General features: G+C 40.3%; 2 protein-coding genes across 3 annotated transcripts in view; one reads left to right on the top strand and one right to left on the bottom strand.

Moving 5' to 3' along the window:
- Nucleotides 1–27,807, bottom strand: part of CMSS1 (cms1 ribosomal small subunit homolog) — a 338,049-nt gene that overhangs the window by 193,772 nt on the left and 116,470 nt on the right. The gene's annotated exons all lie outside the window — the stretch shown is intronic.
- Nucleotides 1–27,807, top strand: part of FILIP1L (filamin A interacting protein 1 like) — a 250,010-nt gene that overhangs the window by 128,430 nt on the left and 93,773 nt on the right. Inside the window, exon 4 of the mRNA XM_075854439.1 lies at nucleotides 10,603–10,781. Coding sequence (XP_075710554.1) covers nucleotides 10,603–10,781 — 179 coding nt within the window. The remainder of the gene's footprint in view (nucleotides 1–10,602; nucleotides 10,782–27,807) is intronic.

The following is a 27,807-nucleotide window of genomic DNA, read 5'->3' as shown; positions in this document are numbered from 1 at the left end:
GAACCTTGTTTTTCTGGCGTTCCAATCTCCCCCTCCTCCTCCCCCTCATCCCCACCCGTATTCAGGTGCTTTCTCCGGGTTGGAGATATTGATGGCAATTGTGGATACTAGAGGATGTGCGGGGATTTTTTCTGCCCTTCCTCTGGGATCTCTTCGATACCGGGTGGAAAGTCCCACAGGAATATATGTATATAGTTTAAGTTTTTATGTTTACACCGTGACCGTGCTCAGACATCACTGCGTCTGTCTCACTGTACCACTTCATTATGGCTTCGCTTAAAACTTTATCATTTAATGTTAAAGGCATGAACGTCCCACAGAAACGAAGTCAGATTTTTAACATGTTGAGAAGAGAAAGTGCTGATCTCATTTTCTTACAAGAAACACACTTTAAATCAAATAAGCTCCCTTCACTCCCTACTAAGCCTTATGACAAATGGTTTCACTGTTCTTATGATAGTGCTGCGAGGGGGGTCTCAATAGCGATACGAGACACAATACCCTTTGTTCATGAAGCCACACAAAGTGATCCTAATGGTCGTTATATATTTCTCAAAGGAACTATTTTGAACACGAAAATTACATTAGTTAATCTTTATGGACCAAATGTGAGACAGGCGCAGTGGTTGACGAAGGTATTACATTCACTTCAGCCCTTCTTTGAAGGAATGGTGATAGTAGGAGGGGACTTTAACATGGTCTTAGATCCGAACTTAGATTCCACATCCAAAGCATCACATATTACCCATAAGGCCCGCAGAAGATTAAAAATGCTGTTAACCAGGTTAAAATTGATCGATGTGTGGAGGGTACATCATCCGTCCGACCGGGATTATTCCTTTTATTCAGCCCCACATAAGTCATACCAACGCTTAGATCATTTGCTAATTTTAGAACGTTTCTTGCCGGCGGTCACATCTTCCGGAATCGGTAACATTACCATTTCAGACCATGCACCGATCTTTATCAAAATTAAGTTAACAGACCTCCCTATGAGAGGGTGGAACTGGAGACTTAATGACACTTTACTAGAAAATATAAAAGATTTTGACGCCTTAGAACTCCGGTTGAAGGAATTTTTTGCGGTTAACGATGATCCTCTTATATCTCAGCCTATACTATGGGAGACACATAAAGCTGTTATAAGAGGGGAACTCATTGCTTTGGGGTCTAGAGTTAAGAAAGAACGGATGAAAACTATTAACCAGGTATTGGGTAAAATCTCCTCACTGGAAAATATACATAAATGTGCACAGTTGGAGTCAGCGCAAGCTGAATTACGACACCTTAGGCAGGAATTAAAGAATATCCTTAATGTAAAATCGGCGAAAACCCTTCAACTATTAAAGTATAAAACCTATGCACACGGGGACAAGGGGAACAAAATAATGTCAAACCTCATTAAAAAGCAAAGAGGGAAAACGTTCATCTCATCCATCAAAAACAAGGAAGGGCATAAACTCACCACAACAGATCTAATTGCCAGGGAATTTAGGAATTATTATTTGGAATTATATAATATTAAAAAAGATCCTATACAGGCCAGTAGGACCCCACAGGCGGACGCCATACAAAAATTCTTAACATCTATTGAAGCGCCCTCCTTGTCAGAAGAAGAACGAGCCTCGCTGGTGGTTCCTTTCACTTTGTCTGAAATTGAAAAGATTCTGATGTCCATACCAAATGGGAAAAGCCCTGGGCCAGATGGTCTGCCCATAATTTATTATAAAAAATTTAAAAATACATTAATGCCGTACTTCTTGTCACTATGTAATGCCCTGCTGAATGGAGCTAGCTTCCCTAAACAGGCTTTAGAGGCCAACATTACTATTCTACCAAAAGAGGGGAAGGATCTGGAAAGGTGCAGCAGCTACAGGCCTATTTCCCTATTAAATTCGGACCTGAAATGGTGGGCAAAAATTTTGTCAACACGCATTAATAGTTACCTTTCTAAATTGGTTGGAGCAGAACAGGTGGGATTTGTACCAGGGAGGGAAGGGAAATTTAATACCATGAGAACGGTTCATGCAATATATCACGCTAGACAACACAAAATTCCCTTGATCTTACTAGGGACAGACGCGGAGAAGGCCTTCGATCGCATAGATTGGATATTCCTGAAAGCTGCTCTTTCTAAATTTGGCTTCCCCCAAACACTTATAGACATGATTTTCTCCTTATATCAAAATCCTACAGCAAGAATACAGGTGAACGGCACCTTTTCAGATCCTTTCCCTATTCAAAATGGAACAAGGCAAGGCTGCCCTCTGTCCCCCACGTTATTCGTTTTGGTAATGGAAACACTCTTACTTAAAATTAGACAAACTCCCTCTATTAAAGGCCTGAAGGTAGGACAATTCGAGCACAAAACAGCTGCATATGCAGATGATTTATTGGTCCTCATAACAAACCCTGTAGTGGCCCTTCCAAACCTCATACAAATTTTTGAAGAATTCGGTTGGATTTCAAATTTCAAGATCAATTATGAGAAGTCAGAAGCATTAAATATAACCTTACCTAACAATATTTTATTGACAATTAGCTCATGTTCACCTTTTAAATGGCAAAAATCCGAACTGCAATATTTAGGACTGAAACTCACGGCTAGCCCTAACTTACTTTTTGCCAGGAATTACGACCCATTGTACTACAAAATTAAAAATTACTTGAACAAACTACGCATCCCATATATGTCGTGGATAGGACGCAAAAATCTCCTTACTACATTCATTCTACCACAAGTTTTATACCTGTTTCAGACTTTGACAATTGACATTCCGAAGTATTACTTCCTAAAATTTAGACGCTTATTCACAGAATTTATGTGGAATAATAAAAGGCCTAGAATCGCATATCAGCAATTGATAAGGAAAAAAACTGAAGGAGGATTGGCACTGCCAGACCTAATTTCGTATTACAATGCAATACAATTGGGGAGATGGACACAACTGGCAAAGGCTGAAGGGGGATTGCCACATGTAGATATAGAGAAGGGGTTATTGTTGCACAATCAGGCTTCTGCTCTTTGGGTCGGAAACACGCTTCCTGCCAGAGCATCGGTGGTGAGTGATATGACATGGGGGATGCTTAAGGTATGCCACACCTCCCCGGCACTACATCTACGTGACAGTAAGTTCTCAATGTTAGCGCCACTCTCTGTGCTTCCATGTTTGTTGAACCCCACTTGCTCTAAGGTTCCTGATTCTTGGTCTCATTTGAGGTCCTTAAAGATAGAAAGAGTTTTTGACTCAATGGGACCACCTACACTTCATACCCTACATGAGGAACTGAAAATCCGTAGCCCTTCAAGCTTACAAGTGATAGACTTCACACACACATGTAAGAGGTTTCTCGCTTCTGTAGCTGCAAGCAAATCAGACCCCACATGGTTGGAAAACTACACTTTATGGGATACGACCCCTAAAAAGTGTCTCTCTAAGATATATAAACAGTTGATAACAAACATGAGCAAGGACACGCCAGGTTTTATACCAGCATGGGAAAGGGAACTGGGTTGTTTGTTCAATGCAGAGGATAGATCTTACATTTTGCGCCATTCACATGGTTTTTCTAGATGTGTTAGAATGCAAGAAAATTCTTACAAGCTACTAACGCGATGGTACAGAACGCCGGATTACTTATACAGGATTCGGGCATCTACTTCAGATCAATGCTGGAGGTGTGAGAGGGAAGTGGGTAGCATTTCCCACATATGGTGGTCGTGCAGGGAGATCCAACCCTTCTGGAAAGAAGTAGAAAATCTGATTGCAAGAACCTGTTCAAATCCAGTGTCACTCACAAAAGAATTGATCTTACTGTGGTTACCAACAAAAGAGTTCTCCCCATCCTCCAAAAACCTTCCCACATACATAATCTCAGCGGCTAAAATATTGATCCCTACCTTGTGGAGGAGCTCAATACCCCCATCACTGGACCAACTAGTGAACAAAATACACCAAATATGTCGGCTGGAGGAACTTGCAGGGTGGGAAAATAAAAACAGGAAATCATTTCTCAAAATCTGGCAGCCTTGGCTAGCAAATAGGGACAAGGCTTTAGGTAACCAAGGATAGGGGAAATATGAGTGGGACTCGTTGATAGAGAGGGGAGTCCAGAAAAATTTTTGATCAAGAGGGACAGCACAGAGTGTTTAGTACTTGATAGTACTTACAGTACAGGAAGAATATTACATGAGTCACGGTCACGGTGATATGTTTACTTGTTTATTTGTTTGTCTGGTTGTCTGTCATGTCGCAGTTGAGCATACAAGACAGACTGATTATATACATCAAACATCGGATTGCTATGGCATAAAATTTTAGATGTCATGAAGAGAAGATATTGTTCTCAAGCATAACATATTGATGTGCCAGGCATAAATGCTGCCTGTTATAGTTGTTGTAATTGACTAATGTATTTCTATGCAACTGCTTTAATAAAAAAGAGTTTATACAAAAAAAAAAAAAAAAAAAAAAGTTAAAAAATGACTGCCTTAAAAAGTTTAGAGCAAAAGTGCAAAGCCAGAAGTGAAATGTTTGTCATAGTGATGAAGTAGTGTCAAGTTCTGTACAAGTGCACACAGTCACATATCCCCAACAGTCATGTTAGTAATCGTAGCCCAAGGAATACATTTCCTAATGTAAACCACATATATTTATTTTACCATTGCCAGGGACACCCTACACCATAAAAGTAAGAAGAATACAATTCCTGCTGCTGTTCTGTACTACCAATATTAAGAGAACTTTCATTTGAAATCTCGTTCTATCATTGCTTTAATTCATCAGCCCTGGCATAAATCATGGCGTTATTAAGCTTTTAAAGCAAAAATAATATTTGAAGTAATGAAAAATAGCAGATAATATATTTCTTTGAAATGGCGCTTCAATAGCTGCCAGTCAGGCTATAGCGCTCGCTCTTATTTCAGACATAGCACTTTTGTTACAGTGTAACCTTTCCAGTTGAACTCTATCTGTTTTCAATTAAAACTTGAAATGTTAACTTGGAAAGACTAATATTTTAGCCATTTACAAAAGATGTCTCTCTGAAGGCCCGAAGTGGTAGAAATCCATTCTGACATGTGGACATGATGTCAGCACTTGGCCGTATGCGGAGCAGGATATTGTCCTGATTTTCATTACGTTTGTTTCTAAATAACATACACTGTGGCTTATTTGCTGATTAGGAATTTCTGTAGATTGACTTCATATCCCTAAATGACCATGGTAGCGAAAGGAATGCAAACTGTGTGCGTTAGTCACTGGCGCCGCCTTCTAGGACTGCCCACATACACATGGGTCATGATATTTGCAGGTTGCCACTGTGTTATCATACAGTACAGATTATAGTCCGTGATAACTACATCCATAGATAAAATTGCATAATGTAAAGTCCCAAAACACCTGGACAGACCGTAAGTGATCAGTCGCGCCCTAATAAACGTAAGCCCCAATTTGGTCACCCCTCTAATAGAGCTTATTTTTTATGTTTTTTTTATGGTAAATAGCAAAATACACAACCGACATTGTTTTTAGTGGAATATACATTGTTTCCCATATTGAGGGTTGCAGCAAGTGTTCCGAACAGAGCGTAAAATCATAGTGAACTGGCTATAATCTGTGATTAAAAGTTATAAAACAACTCTTTGGGCCTTCTCACGTTGGGAGACCTTTGGGTGCTGACTTTTTGATGCATTTGTTTTCTGCATGTGTTTGGAAAATCGTAATAAAAATTTTATTGATTTAAAAAAAAAAAAAAAACAAGTTATAAAACAAACTGGTGATACTGCATACCTAAGCAGAGACGGATATAATCCTAAAGTACATTTAGTTGCAGTCTGTGACGGCTTTAAAATCTTCCCATCTAAAACATTAGGAGAACTTCAGGGTCCTTAATGAACCCTTTTAGTTTTTCCCGTATTGTACCAAATGGTACACTGACCGTGTCAGATCTGCTGGAATAAGTGTGAGGTAATTTTATTTTGTGAAAAAGCGAGATGTTTTTGCTTTAGGGTGTGTCCATATCAGAATTTAGTTTGCATTGATGGGTTCAGTCAGACCTTTCCGTCCAAGCAACCCATCAACGGAAAGGTAAACGGAAACCATAGTATTGCTAATGGTTTCTGTTTGTCTCCGTTCCATAAGGTTTCCGTTTTTTTGGCGGAAAAAATAGCGCAGTCGACTGTCTGCTAGGTGACCGGGTCTTCCAGAAACAACGGAGCATGTTTTGCTAAGCGGTTTCTGTATATCACATAGAAAAGAATGGAGAGAGACCCAAGAGCATGCGCAACCACCTCTCCCGTTAGTACCCACCTGGTGTCGACAGCCAGTGGCTGCAGCACCAGGTGAAAGAGGGTTGTCAACCTCCGTTCTTGATATAGACGCGGGTCCCAGAGCTGGGACCTGCATCTATTAGACATTTATGGCATATCCTGTAGATATGCTATTAATGACTGAGATAAGAATAACCCTTTAAAGACCACCTGTCACCTCTCCTGACATGTCTGTTTTAGTAAATAATTGTATTCTCTTATATTTTCTTTGAATGTAGCCTTAGACTTCTGATGAGCGTAGCTAACCTCGGATGTGAAAAACTGTAGTTTTTCACGTCCAAGGCGCACTTGTGTGAAGCGCGTTGTCACCAATCCCCAAAAGACTAGAGTCTATGGAGGGATGCGTAAAACGCAAGAAATAGGACACGTCCTATTTTTTTCACTGACCCTTCACACGCTTCGTTGAAACATCAGTCATGTGAACTGCCCCATTGAAATACATGTGTCCGTATGATGGCCATTGTTTTAACGGCCGTCACATGGACTACATATACGCTAGTCTGAATGAGCCTTAAATTATGGCGTTCCGGTGTTTTTCCGCTTAGAAGTTTATGAACAATCTGACAACTGTTGCCAGTTGACAGTGCTGACAGAGTGACTGTGTAGGGACACACCTAGTTGTCAATTTATAAATTTCTAGGAAGAGTAACAGAGGTACGGCACATAGCAGAGTTCGAAGTAAAATTCCAGAATTGTTATTTCATGGTGAAAACACAAGTATTTACTAAAACAAAAAGGAGAGGTGACAGGTCCTCTTTAATGGAACACTCCAGGTAAAAAAAAGTTATACAGCATGTTATGCCTAGTGCAGGGCCTGAGGGGGACAAGTGAGGGCCTGACCATCCTTGAAGTGTGCGGTCACACAGGGCACATCAGTTATTGCTGAAGTGAGTGTCAACAATGACCTAATCTGGGGCTTGTGACCACAAGTCTTAATTGATTGTATAGGAATATGGTTTAAACATTGTATAGAATTATTGTTAGATAACGAGAGCAGAAGTATCTAGCGCTGAAACCTGAATCTGTCAGGTCACCGACACTGACAGATTCAGCGTCAGCGGGTCCTGTGTGTCTCTAACACAGGATCGAGGGGTTACCGATCAGATCTACGTTCGTAACTTAGATGTAATCAATAACAGTTGGATCCTGTGTGTCGACCCACTGACATTGAACCCGTCAGTCCCGCGGACCTGACAGATACAGGTCTGTGAAAAATACAGCTGCTATGTATACAGAATACAAAGCAGCTGTATCTCAAAAGGTAAAAATAAATTAAAAAAATACTATTTTGAAAGTTGCACAAAACACACTGATACACATTTTTATTTAAAAAAAAAAAAATAAAAAAAAAAGGTGTACATAATGACTTCCCCTGTAATGAATATTCTTTCCTTTGAATCACTCACGTGGCTCAAGAGCATACAGACGATTGGTGTTGGTAAGGGAAGTAAAGCAGAATAAAGATAAAATAAAATACATCCCAAACAAAACAAAAAAAATATAAATCTCCAAAAACAGCGATTGCATATAACTAATTTATATCATAGCAATATCTGTATAAAAGTAGACAAAGATGGAATATGATCTGCAGGGTAAGTGTTTTATAACAAAGTCTCGTCAGTAAGTACCAACATTAGGCAGAAAACCATAGAAACCAACTAATGGGAATAAATCAGTTGTTTTACTTTTTTTGCTTTCATGGAAATTAGCCAAAGAATACACACAAGCCTCAAAAGGGCAGAGAAAAAGTCCTTCAATGGATAAACAATATTTACTGCTTTTTAAATAACCGATATGGGTGGATTCATTTGTTTTTACAATGATAGCCGTCCTATAAATAATCCGACAAAAATACAAGCAGTATTACGTAAATGGTGCCCTTTTTGGTTAACTAAACAATCAGGTTCTATGTAGTAATGTGGGAGGCGAACACAAGCAGCAACTACTGTAATAATAAAGTATCCCTCTATGCACAAATACTAAAGCACAACTTTTGGGCAGCATGGCCATGGCCAGTATTGTTTGAAATGAAACCACAGCACTTGGTTCGTATCAATTATTTGTCGTCAGGCCGATGGGGTAACGTCACATTGGTATCGAAAGGTTTTTTTTAATCACTTTTATATGACTAAAACTTGCCATCGGAGGGCAAAGTGACAGGGATATGGTTCACTTTATTCATATGGGTGCTGCCACAGTATTTTAATACAGCTTTTATAGCAGTCTGTAGTCAAAGGCCAATTGGCCAACTACAAACTGCTAAGAACGCAGCCAGTAGTCTGCAGGTGGTTTGGCAGATGAAAGGGTTTATCCCATTACAACAACTATTCTTCATAAGCCTTATTATAGACATATTAGCCAGAGCAGAGAGCTGGTGCAAAGAGTAGCCATGTAATACCATGTTTCTCCTGTAGTGGCCACTGCAGGAGAAATGTGTGGCCATCCGCAGAGCTAACAATTGATCACTGGGAGTTCTAGCTGCTGGACCTGCTGTGATTGAGAAGGGGTCGTCCAGATGGTACAACGCTTAACAATCCGTAGCTTCATAACACAACAATTAGAAAGCTACATTTCTAAACCAAGCAAAAATAAACATAAAAAGATGGTGTAAAGGTTGTATACAAGGGCAGATGGTTGATATGTGCTATATTTCGTAATTTTTAATATGGTTACCTTAGAAATAAAGGTAAACTCTGCTGTTGCACAAGATATTTACAACTTCAGTTACTAAAGCTATATAAAATGCTGACTATCTTTGAAAATTCAAATCTTATCTTGTACTTTTTTATAATTATACAATGATTCATACCCCATTCAGTCAATTCACAATACTTGTTCTTTAAAGGGACTTCCTGGGATTTTACACTGATGGCCGATCCTTTGGATAGGCCATCAATATGTGACCATAAGGTCTTGAAGCTGGAGCAATGTGGCTCCTTCACTACAGCACCGGGAACGGCGATGCCCATAGAGTGGATCACATCGTAGAGTGGTTCATTGTCAGATAACTGCAATAAAGTAGTGCAAGTAGAGCTGTACTAGAAGAGCTCCCGCAACATGTCGAGACGGCAGTCCAAACAACCCTTCATTTCATATGCAGATTTAATCTGTGAAATGTTGTTCTTTTCCAGTTGTGGCTGACAAACTAAGTATTGCTCTCCAAGGCGTTCCCAACTGATAGTTATTGATAATTTTGTACATACAGAATACAGTACATCATTAACCAAGTCCTATGTAGTGTCCCAATATACTTTCAGTATGAGATACAATATCATCAGCGCCTAATGTTTAAGCAAATTAAAGGTTGCAAATACTTTTTATTCCGACATAAATCTTGCAGCCATTAACACTGTGAATGACTATGCCTGGAGAAAAAACAAACTCACCAAGACGAATGTTCGGCTCTTAGTAATTTTCTGGATCACTTTCCAACACAAAGTTCTTCCGTACTCTTAATGCATTCTGTACTCTACCTTTTGGCGGTTCGCAAAGTCCACATTATAAAGACCAAAAACGATAGCTAGAAGTTCACATGTCAAAGAATAAGTGGCTTTAAAAAACAAAAGGCTTTACAAAATAAATATTCATATTCCATAAACATCAGCATGCAGACTGCTGACCGGCTCTGAACCAACCTACTTATAGGATTGATTATATCCATCGATTACTGTATGTACAATGCATTGCCTAATAATTGAGTTACATATACCACATACCATGTATTGAATGGTACTAGCTTGTACACATAGGGCGGAATTTATTAACAGATTTACGCCATTTTTGTGGCAAAAAAAAAAAAGTTGCCAATATTGGTACAAAAAGCTCAAACGTTTCTACTCTCTCGTCACTTTTGAAACGTGACGAAAGAAGTGGGTAGGGTTACCCGGGAAGGGCCACTACCTCGGCTATGAGATTTATTATTACTTAGGACAGAAACTGTTACAAATTATAGTACAAATCTAAGCCAGTTTATAACAGGCATAGATTTCAAATTTTAACAGTAAAACAATCGATAATGCACTAAATTTATTAAGAGTAGAGAAGAGCTAATAAGGACGGAGTTCACCGATACCGTTTTTCCCTTTACAGGTTTCACCACAAAAGTACTTCAGAAGGTTTTATGCGACATAGAGAACCGTTAAGGCAGGTTATACTGCTACCCGTGCACAAACTGTTACCTTGAAAATGCAATGTTTTCCTGGTGCCGAATGGACCCAAGTCTCTAATTGCGCAGAGGACTGTAACTAACAAATCTTTCTTGTATTATACAGCTGGATAAGGTTGTGGAGAAGCAGAAGGATACTCACAAGAGAATGCTAGAACAACTTCTAATGGTGGAGAAATCCCAAAGACAAACTCTGTATGACTTAGAGGAAGAAAAGAGAAAACACACTGACTATATGGAAAAAAGTGACGAATTTACCAACCTACTGGAGCAAGAGCGAGAAAGGTAATAGTGCCAATATATTTTTTTTAAACAACTCTAAAAGAAAATCCACCCTTAAGCAATATATTTTAGAAAATTAAAAAAATATATATAATAGTAATAATAATAATTTAAAAAAAAATAACTCTAGTAGGGCACTTCCACCGGTCCCCTCTCCCCACCAAGACAGAGAACCCCTAATTAGATGCATCAAAATTGGAGACCTCCATGACGGGATCTGTTAGCCTTGGGCAGGATGGTTTCCCGGCAACAAGAGAAACAAATGAAAACTTATTTAAGCAGCAGAGGAATTAAAATAGAAGTAAAGACATTCCGCTAATTCTACGGACATCAAAATTCTTTACCAGATGGAAAATAATATTGAAGTATGAGGGAGCCTTTCCAGAATGAGCGGGTACTGAATTATATTACAAGCTGTATAGAGGAAATATTGTATTGTATACTTTTTATTTGATATTTGTTATACTTTTTTTGCACAATGACAATCATTTACTAGAAGCGCTATATCATAGGGGTTGTTTCATCAAAGACATTAGTGGCATACTGAAAATATATATTACCAATGCTAGATTGATTGGGGTCTGACCACTATGATCCCTGCCGATTGCTAGAACCAAGGAACAGCAACGCTAGGAAAGTGAAGTGCCCCTTTTCCTGTAGGCTCCATAAAATATCCCACCAATGTCTTTGTTGAGTAGCTATGCTGTGATAATACGGCTCTGTTCACACGACAGCTATTCTGAACTCTGTTGGGTTTCCGTTGATTTTTGACAGCAAGAATAGCAAAGTCTGCAGCACTATCCTAAATATATATATATTAGAAAAAAGGAAGGCCCCATGCACACGAACGTGCTTTTACGGCTGCCATTCCCCCAAAAATCCACGGGAGAATTGTGGCCCCATTCATTCCTATGGGCCATGCACACAACCGTGGTTGTGTGCATGGCCCAGGAGACTGGACCACAGAAAGAACGGACATGTCTTATTACGGCCGTGTTCTGCGGTCCAAGCTCATAGGAAATCATGTGCATGGCCCGCCATTTGCGGGCAGCTGGTGGGTGATACTCTGCGACCGGCCGGCCGACCCGAAAATCACGGCCGTGCACATGGCTATGGTCGTGTGCATGGGGCCGAAATCTGACAGACATTATAAGTCAATGGGATCCATGAGGATTCGTTAGGATCCGTTTTAAAATAGATCTGTCAATGCGGTCATGGCTCTGGTACGGAAGTCGTGACAGTAATGTGAACACAGCCTAGCACATTGACTTTTCACACATGGAGATGAAGGCATTGGGTAAAGCTGGTCATACATCAACCACTGACCAAGGGATTAAGTACCACCCAGACCACTGCTCTGCCTTCGCAATGAGATTTGAAGATCACTTTTCGTAGAAGCAAAATAAATAAATAATTTATATATTAATGCAGAACTCGAATAATATAAAATTCCCAAAAGTTAGGTATTAGCATTTGCAACCAAACTCAGAATATCGGTCCAGTCTTGTTATAGAGAGGAGGGGTATGTATCTCAATAAAATCTGGCTTCAATCAGACAACTCAGTTTTACTTAACATTTTCAAGAGGTTTCTTACAGCAAACTTCGATAATTCCTTACAAAAATATTTACATAAATGAATTTTTACTAAATTATCAGTAGCTATCAGCAGGTTGAAGTAATTTGATGTTCCTAGGAAACCTTCTTAAGATGTTTACATGTGAAGTATAAGTATCAGGTTCTGTACCTATTAATCAGATTTCCATAGCAGTTGTTTTTCCCAAAAACTTTGCTTCCAATAGTAGTACTCCCATCACTAGTATGGAAAATCTGCATTCACATCCTTAACAGAATGTCATCAACATCCTTTATAAAAACAGACCCTGAAGACAGGTAGAGATCTTAGATGGAATGAGAGCTAGAACAGCTTGAACATATTACTTCAATAACGATAAAAATTATATTTCTTTATTATAACCCAATTTATTGGGAGTCATTTTAGTTGTCTACCTGAGGAGTAGTGCAGATTTCCTCTTAGAGATTGTACAGGATTAGAAAAACATGTCAGTTTTCTTCCAAAAACCGAGCCACACTTGTCCACAGGTTGTGTAGGATATTGTAACTCAAACCCATTCACTTTTAAAAGGCTGAGCTGCAATACCAGACACAACCTGTGGACAGGTGTGGCACTGTGTTAGGAAGAAACCTTTTCATTGTTTCAATAGTCCACCAGGATACCAGTTTACCAAGAAAAACAGAACACACCAAGGGCCCTACTAGTAAGAACAAGTGCAAATAAAGTTTTCATCATTTAGAATATTTAATATTAGGTGAAAATATTAGAGATAAATTGTCTCCAAATAACAAAAAGACCTAAACTTGTAACGGGTCAGTTTGTCATTTGGGACCCCTTATTTGGAGAACCTAATTTCCTTGTATAATTCTCGGATTTATCTAAAGAACGATTTTTTTCACATATACACGCAATGACGCCTACAATTTTCTTTGATTTTAACATAAGGGGAAATGCATTCAAAAATGACCTCCTGACATGTCACAGATACACGCCAGAAGAGCACACAGGAAATTCCTTGAGTTCAGATCATTACCGATTTCTAAAACCAAATACAGCTTTGTGGTCCAGGGCCAAACCATTTTTATTGCTGCCGATAGATTTCAGGTACTGGAATTCTCGCACACATTTTAAGCAAGGTTTCAGAAAGTTATATTAAGAAAATGAGGGTGTAGGCTCGCTATAATTTTGGAAATCGGTGGCGGTCCATTAACTAGACTGATGCAATCTTCTGACAAACCTCCTCTTTGACCCATCAGAACATCCCTTTTGGAAGGTTCTCCCCTTTGAGTTATAAAATTATAAAAAACTGCATTACTGGCCTGCGCCCAACCGCACATTTCACACGTTCAGTTTTCAGGTTCCAAAATCGGCACTTGGAATTCGTCAACACCGTCCACCATTCACACCCTCTCTATCCCTTTCAAGCACCTGCAGCACTGATCATTGCAAATGGTTGGACGGTGGAATATGGTTTGGCCAATGTACGACCTGTTGGAGACTGCTATAATTTTAAGATATACCTAAAACACCATAGTTATGTTCTGCATCTGTTTGCTTATATTAGCTTTCCATTTTTTGTTCCACTGGTGCATTCGAGATAAAACCTCACACATTCTTAAGATCGTAAGATGTTTAGCTTCCCCCCATGGTTTGCAATGAACACAACAGCCTACGTTAACAATGCGAAGAACTCAAGCAGGAAAAAATACATATAATTTGGCTGATGACGATCCCTTAATGCAATATAAGAGCTCTGGAGAAATAAAACTTCTGCCAAATTCTTTTCCAATCCTGTGAAAAAGAAGGAAAATCAGCACAAAACATAAAAATGGCCAGCGACCCATAACTCAACCTGCATGACTGCACAAACATAATTAGTAGAAGTATCCGAATTTCCCTTCATGGCCCAGGAATGTGTAATACTAAGTGTTTCTCAGACAGGTAGTCTAGAGGCCAAGGTTCTTATAGGAAACTACAAAGGGCAATACTGCTGAGTAAACGACTGTCACATTTATCAACAAATACATTATTTTCCCATACAGATTCATTATTTTAGATTGTATATTTTAAATAATCTATTCGACGCCCAATATGTCAGAACACCTACCATCCGTATAAAAAATATCTTTAACCAAATCCATAACCGCCCAATGGATGAAATTTCCAGGACCCATAATAGTTTTGTTGTATCTTGACTAAACATTAGCGTCAATTATTATTTGGAAGATCTGTGAGGGCCCTTTTACACCCGCCGATAATCGGCCGATGCAATGAGCACCGATCAACGAGACATCGTTCATCGGTGCTCGTTTACTCCTGTTACACGGAGCTATGGATGGAGTCGAGCGGTCGTTACTCCGATCGATCATCCCCATACATTATTATCATGTCGGCAGCGTGTCTCTCTGTTTACACAGGGAGATGTGCTGCCGACAATGATAATATTTTACTTTTGTAAAACGATTCGACCAGCAGATGATCGAGCGCTTGCTGGTTCAACTGCTGATCGTTCCCCTGTTTAGAATGGGCAATTATCGGCAACGAGCATTCGTAGAATGCTCATCTGCCCTATTATCGTCCAGTGTAAAACCCCCTTAAGGAACTCTGGGCTGTCAGATAGGGTTCGTGGACCCACTGGTCTGTGCCGCCTTGGCGGTATGGCAGCTGGCCAACAAGGCGCAGGCCAGAGTCTATAGTTTATATAGGGTACCCGTGGCAGCTCGGACAGTAACAAGGCAGGCTTGGCCGGAACTAGGCAGCAGGTAGACGTCAGGCGTGGAAAAGCAGGACAGGCGTGGTATACAGCACAGCACGGCTACAGCCTAGCACGGCACTAGATCAGGATGCAGGTTACAGGATACAGGAACAGGGAACATTGGGAGCAGGAAACACTAGGGGACCATTTGCAAGACAGACTTGGAATACAACAACAAAGCTCAGGCGTGGGAGGATGGGGCTGGGACCTTCTTATAGCCCAGGGTGCTATGGAGCAATTAGCTCAATCACCAACATGCGTGCGCTCTGGCTTCTTAAGTCTGGACTGAGCTCGTGAGCGCACCCTGGTGATCACTGTGGAGCAGGACGGCCGTATGTGCAGACATCTCTTGAGAGAATGGTGTCGACTGGATGGAAGGAGTTCGTGGTCAGCGACCACGGACGTTACATCAGCCACTGGATATTTTGACGGTTGATTTTTTTAAACAAGTTCAAGAAGGACCTTGATGCCTTTCTTAAAAATATAATATTACAGGTTATGAGTACTAGATTTTGGAGATGGGATGATGATCCAGGGATTTATTCTGATTTCAATATTTGGAAACTGAGGAATTTTTTCCCTAATGAAGCAATTGGTATTAACCCCATTGGGGTCTTGCCTTCCTCTGGATCAACATTGTAGGCTTATAGGTTGGACTTGTGTCTTTTTGCAAGCTAATAAACTATGTAACTATGTGGATGCCAGACTAGTGGAATCGTAATGATTGCAGCCATCATACGGTTTGATGATCATGTAATTATAATATAGAGAACGGTTTTTGTGATTAAACAATTTGATGAAAGGGCCCTCTGATAAAATCTAAATATGAGAAAGCTTGCACACCACTAAACATGTATTGATCCCTGAGCTCTGATTTTGGGGAGCAGAAAGTAGGGGCGAAGCACAGTGTAAATGTTTTGCAATGCCTGTGGTATATTCTAAAACAATGAAAGGGTGGAGGGCATTTAAAGAGGCTCTGTCACCAGATTTTGCAGCCCCTATCTGCTATTGCAGCAGATAGGCGCTGCAATGTAGATTACAGTAACGTTTTTATTTTTAAAAAACGAGCATTTTTGGCCAAGTTATGACCATTTTTGTAGTTATGCAAATGAGGCTTGCAAAAGTCCAAGTGGGTGTGTTTAAAAGTAAAAGTCCAAGTGGGCGTGTATTATGTGCGTACATCGGGGCGTTTTTACTACTTTTACTAGCTGGCCGTTCTGATGAGAAGTATCATCCACTTCTCTTCAGAACGCCCAGCTTCTGGCAGTGCAGACACAGCCGTGTTCTCGAGAGATCACGCTGTGTCGTCACTCACAGGTCCTGCATCGTGTCAGACGAGCGAGGACACATCGGCACCAGAGGCTACAGATGATTCTGCAGCAGCATCGGCGTTTGCAGGTAAGTAGCTACATCGACTTACCTGCGAACGCCGATGCTGCTGCAGAATCATCTGTAGCCTCTGGTGCCGACACGATGCAGGACCTGTGAGTGACGTCACAGATCTGCACTGCCAGAAGCTGGGCGTTCTGAAGAGAAGTGGATGATACTTCTCATCAGAGCGCCCAGCTAGTAAAAGTATTAAAAACGCCCCGATGTACACACATAATACACGCCCACTTGGACTTTTGCAAGCCTCATTTGCATAACTACAAAAATGGTCATAACTTGGCCAAAAATGCTCGTTTTTTAAAAATAAAAACGTTACTGTTATCTACATTGCAGCGCCGATCTGCTGCAATAGCAGATAGGGGCTGCAAAATCTGGTGACAGAGCCTCTTTAAAAACACTCTGTGGTTCCACTTGGGGTCTATCACTAGAACAGAATCCTTGAACTAATACTAAAACTAAGCAATTGCACCAATTAACTGTCCCAGCAACGAACAGGTCACAATAAATGCTAAATTATTTCCCAGTACCTCAGTGAACAAGCTAATCCAGTGATAAGACCCATAGGCCAAAAATGGACGCTTTACACTTGTAATGATTCACAGGGATAGAAATAGCATACCTGCATATGGTGCTATCATCAGTATCAACAACTTGATTGGCATGTTGGATGAGGGGTGCTGTCTGTGCACCCACTTTATTGGGGAATGTTATTAGGGCTGTGAAATTTATTTAAATGTAATCGAAACTCAGCGCAATTAACCAACGTCATCTTGTGCATTTCGGTTTCTTCAATTATTTTTTCCCAGTTTCATCTGTATCTCCATCCTCGGGACGCAGATACAGTCGAATCCAATGGTAGAGCAGGGAGCCGCAAGGTCCCTGCTCTACCATTCACTATGTAACGCCAGACGCTCATGACTCGGTGCAAGGCAGTGATGTCATCGCGCCCATCTGTGCAGAGCCACACAGACCTGAGAAGCAGATGGATCTCCTCCACTCGTTGTTGGAACGGGGTTAAGTGAGTATGTATTTTATTAGGCACTATCGGGGCTGTATGGGGGATTTATGTGTGGGGAGAACTGTGGGGCAATATACTGTGTGGGGGCCGTGTCAGGTGGTATATTATATTGAGTAGGTTACAGCAGGCTCAGGAGATAAATATAAATTCAATGGCGTAGCATGCAAATATGGGGGGTGGTATGCAAAAAGGGGTGTTGCATAAATAATCATTCATTAATCGTAATCGAGGTTAAATGTTCAATTAATCAGGATTTTTATTTAGGTCATAATCGCCCAGCCCTAAATGTTATATACCTTAGCTCTATTTAAAGAGTTATGTCTGGTGACATTCACTAACCAATATTTAAAGGGAGTTCTAGGAGACTACAAACAGCCCCACTTTTGTTCATAGGCTGTGTCCAGTATTGCAACTCAGCCGTAATCACAGGGTTAAGTTGAAATTCCAGAGACAGCCAATGACCAAAAAAGTTTTTGGTAGAAAAAGGTAACTATTATTTTTTTTGATCTTATAAGGACGTTTAAAATGGGCATATGACCACTCAATGCGCCTGTGTTATTTCTTTCTAATAGAATGTCAATATTTATAGAATTGTATAAAACTAAGTAAAATCCATAAGGTCCCAACTATTCTAAATAGAATAATATGATGTCAGCAGTGTAGGATAGCTGCTACTGTACAATAAAATATGATGCTGTACAGAGCTTGTAAAACATTATCTATGCATCAGTGAATGTGCGTTCTCACACCCAAATGTTCCCATCTGGAACGTATTGTTAACTAGAAGGAAATGCAGCAGATATGGCCGTTCTCCACGTCTTCTGAACTAGTTATTTGTCTCAAAGCATCCGACTTATAAGGTCCTAGTGGTGGACCGAGTAAATAGTCCAAGTATAACTAATATACTTAAGATGTGAGGGTCATGTTTAGTATGAAGTACCATTAGATCCCTAAACCAGTAGTAGTAAAAATTATAGTGGTCCATCGCCAACATTAGGGGGCCTGATCTGTATACAGCTGCATAGAGTAAAGACTTCCGCCAACCGTACACCTGAGATACCATAGCAGTAGTTCAATTGAAAGTTATCACCCCCTACTCCCCCATAAACATGAACTCTCAGATTGGCCGAGAACGTACGTTTTACTCAATAGGATAAGAGGAATAAGCCGCTACCAGACTGACTATCTCACAGGGAAACCGCAAAACCGTGAAACATCCGGCTGCCTCAATACACATTAGAAAGTCAGCCGATCCCGCCAACATTGGCAGCTTTATCCAGCCTTTAAATAATGCGTGTAGCCAGCTTCATAATTTTATTTTTTAGATCCAATCACCGTTCTGCTCTAAAAATGATGGAAAAACCAGACTAACATCACACTGTGTGAACAAGGCATTAGTGTGGAAGATCTCTGTTAATATTTATGTATTAAAAGCCATGATTGCAGCAAAGTGTAAACCTGCACTTTTACTATGGAACTGTGTCCTTTAAAAGGGTTAACTGATCATCTGTCGTTAAACACTTAGGCAGAGTTCACATGGGGCGGACACGCTATATAAAAGCACGGAGCGTATCTGCCCTGTGCACCGCAGGGAATTCCGGCTGAAAAACCGCACCAAACTTGGATGCTGTTTTTTGCCTGGAATGTCTGCTGCGGAAAAGGGCAGCACTTAGCCGGCCTGCTAGCAGACCAGCCTCCTGGGATGACGTTTCATCCCAAGAGCCCCCTGCAGCCTGTGATTGGCTGCAGCGGTGGTCACATGAGATGAAGCGCTGAAAAAAACCGCAAAAACTGCCATTTGTCGCGGGTTTTCCATCCTAATTGAAGTCAATGGGAAAATAAGCAGCGTTTACGCAAATACAATTGACATGCTGTGAAATAAAACACTGCACCGCAGGTCAATTTCTGAGCGGTTCCTCCGCTCAGTATTAACGCAGCATGTGGATGAGATTTCTTTTATCTCATTCATTCCGCTGCTACTGTATTTGTTGCGGATTTTCCGCAACCAATTCCGTTGCGGAAAAACCACAGTATTTACGCAACATGTGAACTGTCCCTTACAGTTACCCATCAGGCTTTGCTTACACGTAGGTCGTGGCTTCCATTCATAAAGGAAGTTATAACGCTCTGCCTGATTGGTTGTAGTACGGATTCCATTGGCGCCTGATGATCACCACTGACTTACAATGGGGTCCGTCAGGGTTTCGCTGTGGTGTTCTGTTTCGACAGTAAGAATAGCACGGTGTGCAGCGCTATTCTTCTAAATAAATCTGACGGAACTTGCTCAGAACGCTCCGAACGGAGTCTCTGACGCAAATGTGAACATAGCTTTACATTGTTGTAATATATTAGTTAAGGTGTTAATTTGATACCGTAAGGGTATGTTCACATGGAGTTTTTTGCAGGCAGAAAATTCTGCCTCAAAATTGATTTTGATTTTGCAAAAACGCAGCGAAATACTCTCTGCCTCACATTGACGTCAATGGGAGGTCAGAGACGTAAACGCCCGAAGATAGGACATGTTGCTTTTTTCCCACGAGACGGTTTTTTCGCTCGCGGGAAAAAAACGCCTCCACCTCCCATTGAAATCAATGGGAGGCATTTTCGGCCGTTTTTTGGCACGTTTTCCGCGTCAAAGAACTCTGCGTGAACAGAGCTTAAGAGTAAGTAACCATTTCCCTTTTACGGTGTTCAGATTATTTTCCAAAATAAAAATAAGGAGCATTTTGTTTAAATGAAAAACTCAGGCACAGACAATCTATGAGAGTAATAACCTCAGAAACCATAAACATGAAATATAATTTCCAACGCTATATAAATATTGTATCTAAGGAAGTGACTAACAGTTTGGCAACATGACTATTCAGGCTTGAAGAAAATCCTGCAGGACTGTGACCTCACATGTTGACCCCTCTCTAGATTGCTCGCCAAGTGATGTCACTAGACATTTATTTAGTGATGTCATACTGCAATCATCGAGTCCTGGTGAGCTTTAACATAACAGATCTCACTGTCAATGCTTTTCTAGCTCATAGTTTGCCATGGTGTAAAACCACTTATTCCATTACTTGAAATTACACAAACACGGAAGAATAAACCTCCGTTGAGAAAACCACTTTCCTTTACACATACTTCATCAAAATGTAAAGATGGTAAAATCCTTATTAAGAATTTAAGTTGAAGATATCTTGATGCGAGTGTCGATTTGCTTGCTGGGAAATTAATTATTTTTAGGGGTTAAATGATCGTATTCATACCATAATGGTATGGCTTTCCAGTCTGACCATATAAAAATGGGTATGCTCACCCCCCCCCCCCCCCATCACCCACGACACTCAGAGCTGAAAGAATAATACAATTCAAGAGAGCAGCAAGTAAATCTCAAACTGATAGCCATGGGGGAACCCCTATATAGTTTTTCCACTCCCAGGGAACCCTTACTCCTATTTCCATCTTGGGTTGGTAGTGTGTTCTACATTTTATCCTATCGCTATATTCTATGTGTCGACTGTTTTGCCAAGCATCTTTGAGCAGGTTGAAATCAGCTTTCCATCTTTATTGTAAAAGTTACAGGTCTCGATGGTGCTGTATTTTAGGAAACATTGCGATAGGTATTCTAGTTAATACTGCAAAACTATAGAAGTCACGATGTCTTGAATGTCAGACTACTGTGCACGTCACGGTCTGCAGGAAATTATCAAAGAGCATCATACAATGGCCAAATATCAACTAGCCTTAAATAAATAATGCAGAGGGCGGCAATATTTCCGCAAAATTACATTAACAATTCCGAAAACTGGACTAACCTATAAATGACAACCATCGCTATGACTTTTGTTGCATAAATCAGTAGTACATATGAATGTATGAAACTTTCTTATATATACTTCTCAGGGGAAAGTAGCATCTTCCACCTTCCAGAAGTCTGTAGCCCCCCTTTCCCTGTCTGCAGGCCCTTTGTAAATGTTCAGAAACCTCTCCAGTCCCAAAGTGTGAAATGTTATATACACTAGACGGGGAGGAGGGGGGATGCAGCTGCAATCTCCAAGCCTTAGTGAAACAGCATGAGGGGAGAGGGGAGGAGGAGCAGCAGGGGACCACAGTAACAGCTCTAAAAAAGATAAAGAAAATATACAGTTACAGAAAACAGAAGAGGGACGGAAAAGACCCGAATATGCCGGCTACACACAACATTTCTAGCTGCATTAGATCTCATACACATCTACAGCTGCCTAAGGAGGGATTGTTATTATTTGGTATTCTTTAAGAAAATAATTAACATTTTTGATCAAAAATTGTAATTGATTGTAATCTTGATGATTAATATTTTACATAACAAATGCACTTTAAAGAGTCCACTGGTATAAAGAAGCAAATCTCTCAGGTACATTAGAAAAACTTCATAGTGCTTCGAGCTTGAGAACCAAGTTCTTTCCCTCCCATTCAATGATATCCTTCAGAGATATGCAAATGTCGAATGTCATGCCTGTCTATGGGAATGTGTAACACAGGCTGGAGAATGAATTCTCCGAAAGTTGTATGAGTAATTCTGTGGGGAACCCAGAGTTGGTCATGAGACACTTGTAGCGAATGGGTGTGAAAATAACTTTGGCAAAGAGAACTTCGTTGTATTATCTGCTTTATTATTTTTAGTCAATGCCAATATAGCAGATTGGAACAATGTGTTATTGCAACATGAGAAACTAAACTTTTTGGAAAGCAGAAAAATATCAGTGACAAAACTAAAACACTTGAGTAACCTGAGAAAACTGCTCCAATTAAAGTCCTTGTAAGACATAATACAACATATATAACTCAACATAATATGTAGGAGACAAGGGCAAGGCAGGCTAGAACGTGTATGGTCTATAGTAATGACCTATAGCCAAACTAAATATATATGCAAGTACACGTCTACCATGCACCATTTACATCACTACAAAATACTGAAATTAAATATAAAAAACGAAGCACAGCAGATGAAAGTCAGCACGCAGACTTTTGTCATATGACAGGACTTCTTCTTGAGAAGGTTTGTAAGGGGCATACAAGACCAACTGGGCCTGGGATACGTTGCTGAGGAGAAAACGGGGAGAGTAGTTATGGTCTAATTCATTTGGCAAAGATTCAATGAGTTCTTCTAGCCCTGTATCCGCATACCCTAGCCAAGTCAAAGTGGCATGTTGCACGACCTCACGCTGCAACACACGTCCTGCCAGCTTTCACCATAGCTACGCCTCTGGAGAGAACAAAAGAAGCGCTCTCATGTGTACCGAGTGGTAATGAGCGTAATTGGGATTTTCATTGCTACGTAAAGTGGGGCATCTACATCTTTTTCTTCCGGGGCCTCGCAATTGGTCATAGCCCATGCCAAAATATTACCTAAATTTATTGTAAAATTCGCCACCTAAACACATTATAACATTAAAATAAGCACAAAAAAAATAAAAATAAAGAGTCAGTTATGTTACTAAACTGGAGATTTGAGTGGCCTGTAAAGCTTATGGCTTCAGTCAAATCTGCCTCCCCAGCAACTGAGGGGCACCGCACTGTTTGGGAAGCACTGGTGTATAAAGAACACAAATCTGATGGCACTTACAAAAGCATGATGGTCATGGTCGCGGTCGCTGTCGATGACTCCTTCGTGTGCCAAATTGGAAGCTAGCGAGATTGTTTTAGCAAAGCTCCTTGTCCAAACCTCTAGATTACTCTAGAATTCACCGTGCAGTAAAAATAATTTTATTCTGTGGGTCAATACGAATATGGCGATACCAAATTTTTATGGTATGACAGAGGGGGCCCTTCCCTCAAACGGCTTAGATGCCGCGGTCGCTATTTACCAGGAAATATAAGCTGTTAAACGACCTGGGACCTTGGCCATTACAATATACTGCTGACACCACTTCTGTATGGCCACAGGCTCAGCTCCTGAGCCCACTGCATTTTTCCCCCTTCTGACTACGACACATGTACGTCAAATGTCAGGAAGGGGATAACGGAGTGGAGATTAAAAAACAGGGGTTGAGCTGCAATAACAGGCACTGCTCATGGACAAGAGTGGCACGGTATTGCGGAGTGGGGGGGAAGTAGACCCTTTATGTCGCATGTCAGATAACACCTCTAGCGCATTACTTACTATAAGCAATATTTCCAGCATTAACATCAGGAATAACCTATAACAATGTATACAAGTCATCTAACAATGATTAATCCTTAACGACCGCTCATTTATCTTTATTATGTAAGAAAATCGATGTCACCAGTTATGAAATAATTGTGTTAGAATACGATTTCTTGCTCGCGGTACCAATCAGTGATATTAAAGTTGCTTGGAAATAAGGGTTTACATAAATATTCATAGTCCCTGGATACAAGTATTGGCCTGAACTCTGTGCAGCTGAATAGGGGACATTGTTGTATCACTAGATGATGCATGAATTCCCCATTTTCCCAGGATTTGCGCTCCAGGTTTCTTTTTGACAGTCAGCAAATCAACCAAATAAGAAAGCATCAAAAACACTAAAAATCTCTGCTAAAAAAATTAAAGAATTAAAAAATTGTGTGCAAATAATTAAAATACTAACCATTTTAAAAGAATTGTTAGCATAAACACTGCACATTTTCCGCAACGGATTTCATTGCGGAAAATCCACAGGGTATTACAGTAGCAGCAGAGTGGATAATATTTGAAGAAATCTCACTCACACGCTACATAAAAAAATCAAACAAAAATAAGTTTATATATTGACCTGCTGTGAATTTTATTTTTTTTCATTCGCAGCATGTCAATTTATACTTCGGAATCACTACATTTCTGTTGCAGGTTTTCCCCTTTGGATTCAATGGGGAGGTAAAACCCGCAACAAATAGCAGATGTTGAGATTTTTTGCAGTGGAAAAAATTGTGCTTCCGCCGCACCAAAAAAAAAAAAGAAGCTTATACTTACCCGTTCTCTAAACTTTTCCATCCAGGGCGGCCTCCTGGGATGACATTTTATCCCATGTGACTGTTGCAGCCAATCACAGACTGCAGCGGTTACATGGGCTGCAGCATCATCCCATGAAGCTGGACTGCACGGAGGGACGCATCGCCATGACTACAGCCCAGGGTAAGCATAAAGAGTTTTTTTTACCACGGTTTTCTGCAGTGGACATTCCATCCGAAAAACTGCATCACAATTTGATGCGGACCTTTATCCGGAATGCCCTGCAGGTTCCAGGACGGATTAGTATTTTCCTATATAAATTAGGTGACGGCCCCAGAGGTTAAATCCCCAGGTTTATGGAATATAATGCCAGGAAAGAAGTAGCGCAGAATATTAATTTCCCACAGCTGCGCTCTTCTATAACCCTCCTAATTCTAAAACAAGAGAGAGAAATTCTGGTAACATAGGTATGGAAGGAAATTATTAATATATGTGCAGGTTCACCGAAAAAAAATGATTGTATGAAAAACAGACGCCTCCATTTCTTGCATTATTGCCACAGTTCATCATTCATTGTGATATTTCAATTATTGTTGAAAGGCGGCTCCTGAAAATGACAAATCTGCTAACTGCAGCTTCACATTGCACAATCTAACAAATACAGGATATGTATGAAACGGACACGTAAAACGGAGACATTTTTTATTAGTTCTGAAATATGTAAGGAAAATTGCTTACACGGTTGAAAGGTTAAACAAACATATTAATCACGGGTGGATAAGACTTAAAAGTTGTCCGTCTAGTAGGAAACGATCAATTTTCTTGATTAAGAAACAATTCTCAAGAATATTTCCTTAAGTAGGAAAAACAACTTAAGCATTAATAGCATTAGCTGGTGACAGGGAAATTAAACTAGCCTTAAGTGCTGCAATTATTTTCCAATTTTATCAAGTATGTCAAAGTATGAGAACCCCGGGTCAAAGACTACTTATCACTGCTAAACCTTGATTTCCTATTGTGAGGCGGAGAAGTTCTCAGGATATAAAGGAAATAATCTCACCTCCACTCACAACCATTTTAGGAACATTTAGGTTAAAGCCCATGTCAGCACTGCAAGTAAGATATGACATACAGGAGTTCATGAGTTCCAAAAAGTACTGAAAAAACTTTTATCTAACTTTCTGGAGTCTATTAGTCTGGTCTTAACATATGATATTCACATAGTCTGCACATCCATGTCCTGCAAACATTCAGGATGTACTCGGTGTCTAAAATACATATAATACACACAAATGAAAACAAATAATTGAAATATTAAATGGAGCTAGCTGTTGACAGATCTTTATGACAGGTCTCTAGTACTTAGAACACTACTTATGTTGTTCACTCAAAGTGTGCTGTAGATTAATCGTTACATAGTGAAAATTTACTTTGTGTTTCACTTACTCACCATTTTAATATCTCTGCTTGCTGTGGGTGAATGGAAACATGCATGTTTGCAACCAGAGGCTGAAAACCCACACATACCTAATGCAACAATTGTATTCAGTCTAGACAATCCTCTGTCAACTAAACACATCAATAAGGTTTTGTTCTCACTGGCGTCATGGAGTTTGTCATTAAAGAAGCCATGAAGATTATGGATTCCATTGATTTATAATGGGTCTGCCAAACTTTTACAGGAAAGAACAGCGCAGCAGACTATATTATCATGACCATCAAAGAGCAACGAAACAGATCCAAACAGAAGTGTGAATATTGTCGCACACAACTCTTTGTCCTTACAGTGTGTTACATTGTAACCGTGTAGGTAAAAATATATCTGTCTGGAGTCCAAGTGATTTGGCTTTTAGAGGATTCCCTAAACTGAATACAATTGTAGCAATGTCTCAGTATCAGCCTCTGTATGTAAAAAAGAATGTTCCCATTCAGTGACAGATAGATCTTAACAATGGTGAGGCCTCATGATAACGAGAGTAATTTTTATCTGCAATTACGGTTTCGTAATCGCGGATAAAATACTGACCTATTCATTTCTATTGGTCACGGACACCTTCCTGTATATTTAAAAGTGTGCACAGGGCGTAGAAATACCCACAAAAAATAGGACACATTTGCATTTACGGACCGTGCTTCTATACGGATTACTCTGAGCACGGTCCGCAATTGCGGGTGACTTCACGGCCCGTCCATGCAGTATTTACGGACCATAAATACTGCACAGTCGTGTGCATTAAACCTAAGTGAAACAAAGTACATTAGAAAATTGGAGAGAGACCTTTTGTTTTTACAATAAATAAGCTTTCTCCACATGAAATCAGAAATCCTTTTTATATCTTACCGCAGGTGTAAGCTGTATATATTACAGCTGACACCATGCACTAACGGCCACGATTGAAGATAACTGTGCTCCCGGCCATTTACCTACATAGATGCTGCAGTTAAAAGCGACCGCGGCAGCTAAGCCGTTAAAAAGAGGGGAGAGCCCACCCTGACTCTCCATCGCCACCGCGATCACGGGGTTCTATTGGCTGTCATGGCAGTCTTGGGGCCTAATGATGGCGCTCAGATCGGTCATCCTGGTGCTTCTATTAAGCCCCGCAAGAAGCACGGCTTAACAGGAGCCGGTAAAAATCCTGTTGTGGATTTTGTAAATGTTGAAGTCGACTTGGGGGGGGACTATTAAAAAAAAATAAAAAAAAATAGTTTAAGTTTTAAGTAATGTGCAAAAAAATAATTTAAAAGTTAAAAACGAACAACTTTTTTTCTTCTTTTTCACCTAAACTAATGTAAAAAAAAATTCTATAATAAAAACACATACTTGCTATCGTTAAGTATGTAAAAGTCTGAGCTATTACTCTGCAACATTATATCTCATAAGGTTAACACCATAAAAAAATGTTTTAGTAGAAAGTGATAAAAAAAAATCGTATGTATCCTAAAATGGTACTAGTAAAAGCTACAGCTCGCTCCACAAAACATTAGACCTTAGGGCCTGTTCACATCAGCGTTTGCTTTCCGTTCCGGGGTTCCGTCGGAGGTTTCCATCGGGTGAACCCCGCAACGGAAAGTCAAACGGAAAACACATATTCCGTTTCGGTCACCATTGATATCAATGGTGACGGAAACATTGCTAATGGTTTCCGTTTGTCACAGTTCCGGCAGGTTTCCATTTTTTCCGACGGAATCAATAGCGCAGTCTACTGCGCTATCGATTCCGTTGTTAAAACGGATACCTGCCGGAATGGTGACTAACGGAAACCCCGCAATGTTTCCGTCACCATTGATATCAATGGTGACCGAAACGGAAGCTGTGGCTTCAGTTTGACTTTCCGTTGCGGGGTTCACCCGACGGAAACCTCCGACGG

Source organism: Rhinoderma darwinii, chromosome 2 (assembly GCF_050947455.1).
Source record: "Rhinoderma darwinii isolate aRhiDar2 chromosome 2, aRhiDar2.hap1, whole genome shotgun sequence".
Lineage (NCBI taxonomy): Eukaryota > Metazoa > Chordata > Amphibia > Anura > Rhinodermatidae > Rhinoderma > Rhinoderma darwinii.
Note: the sequence above shows the minus strand (reverse complement) of the source record. Positions and strands in the feature narration are given on the sequence as shown.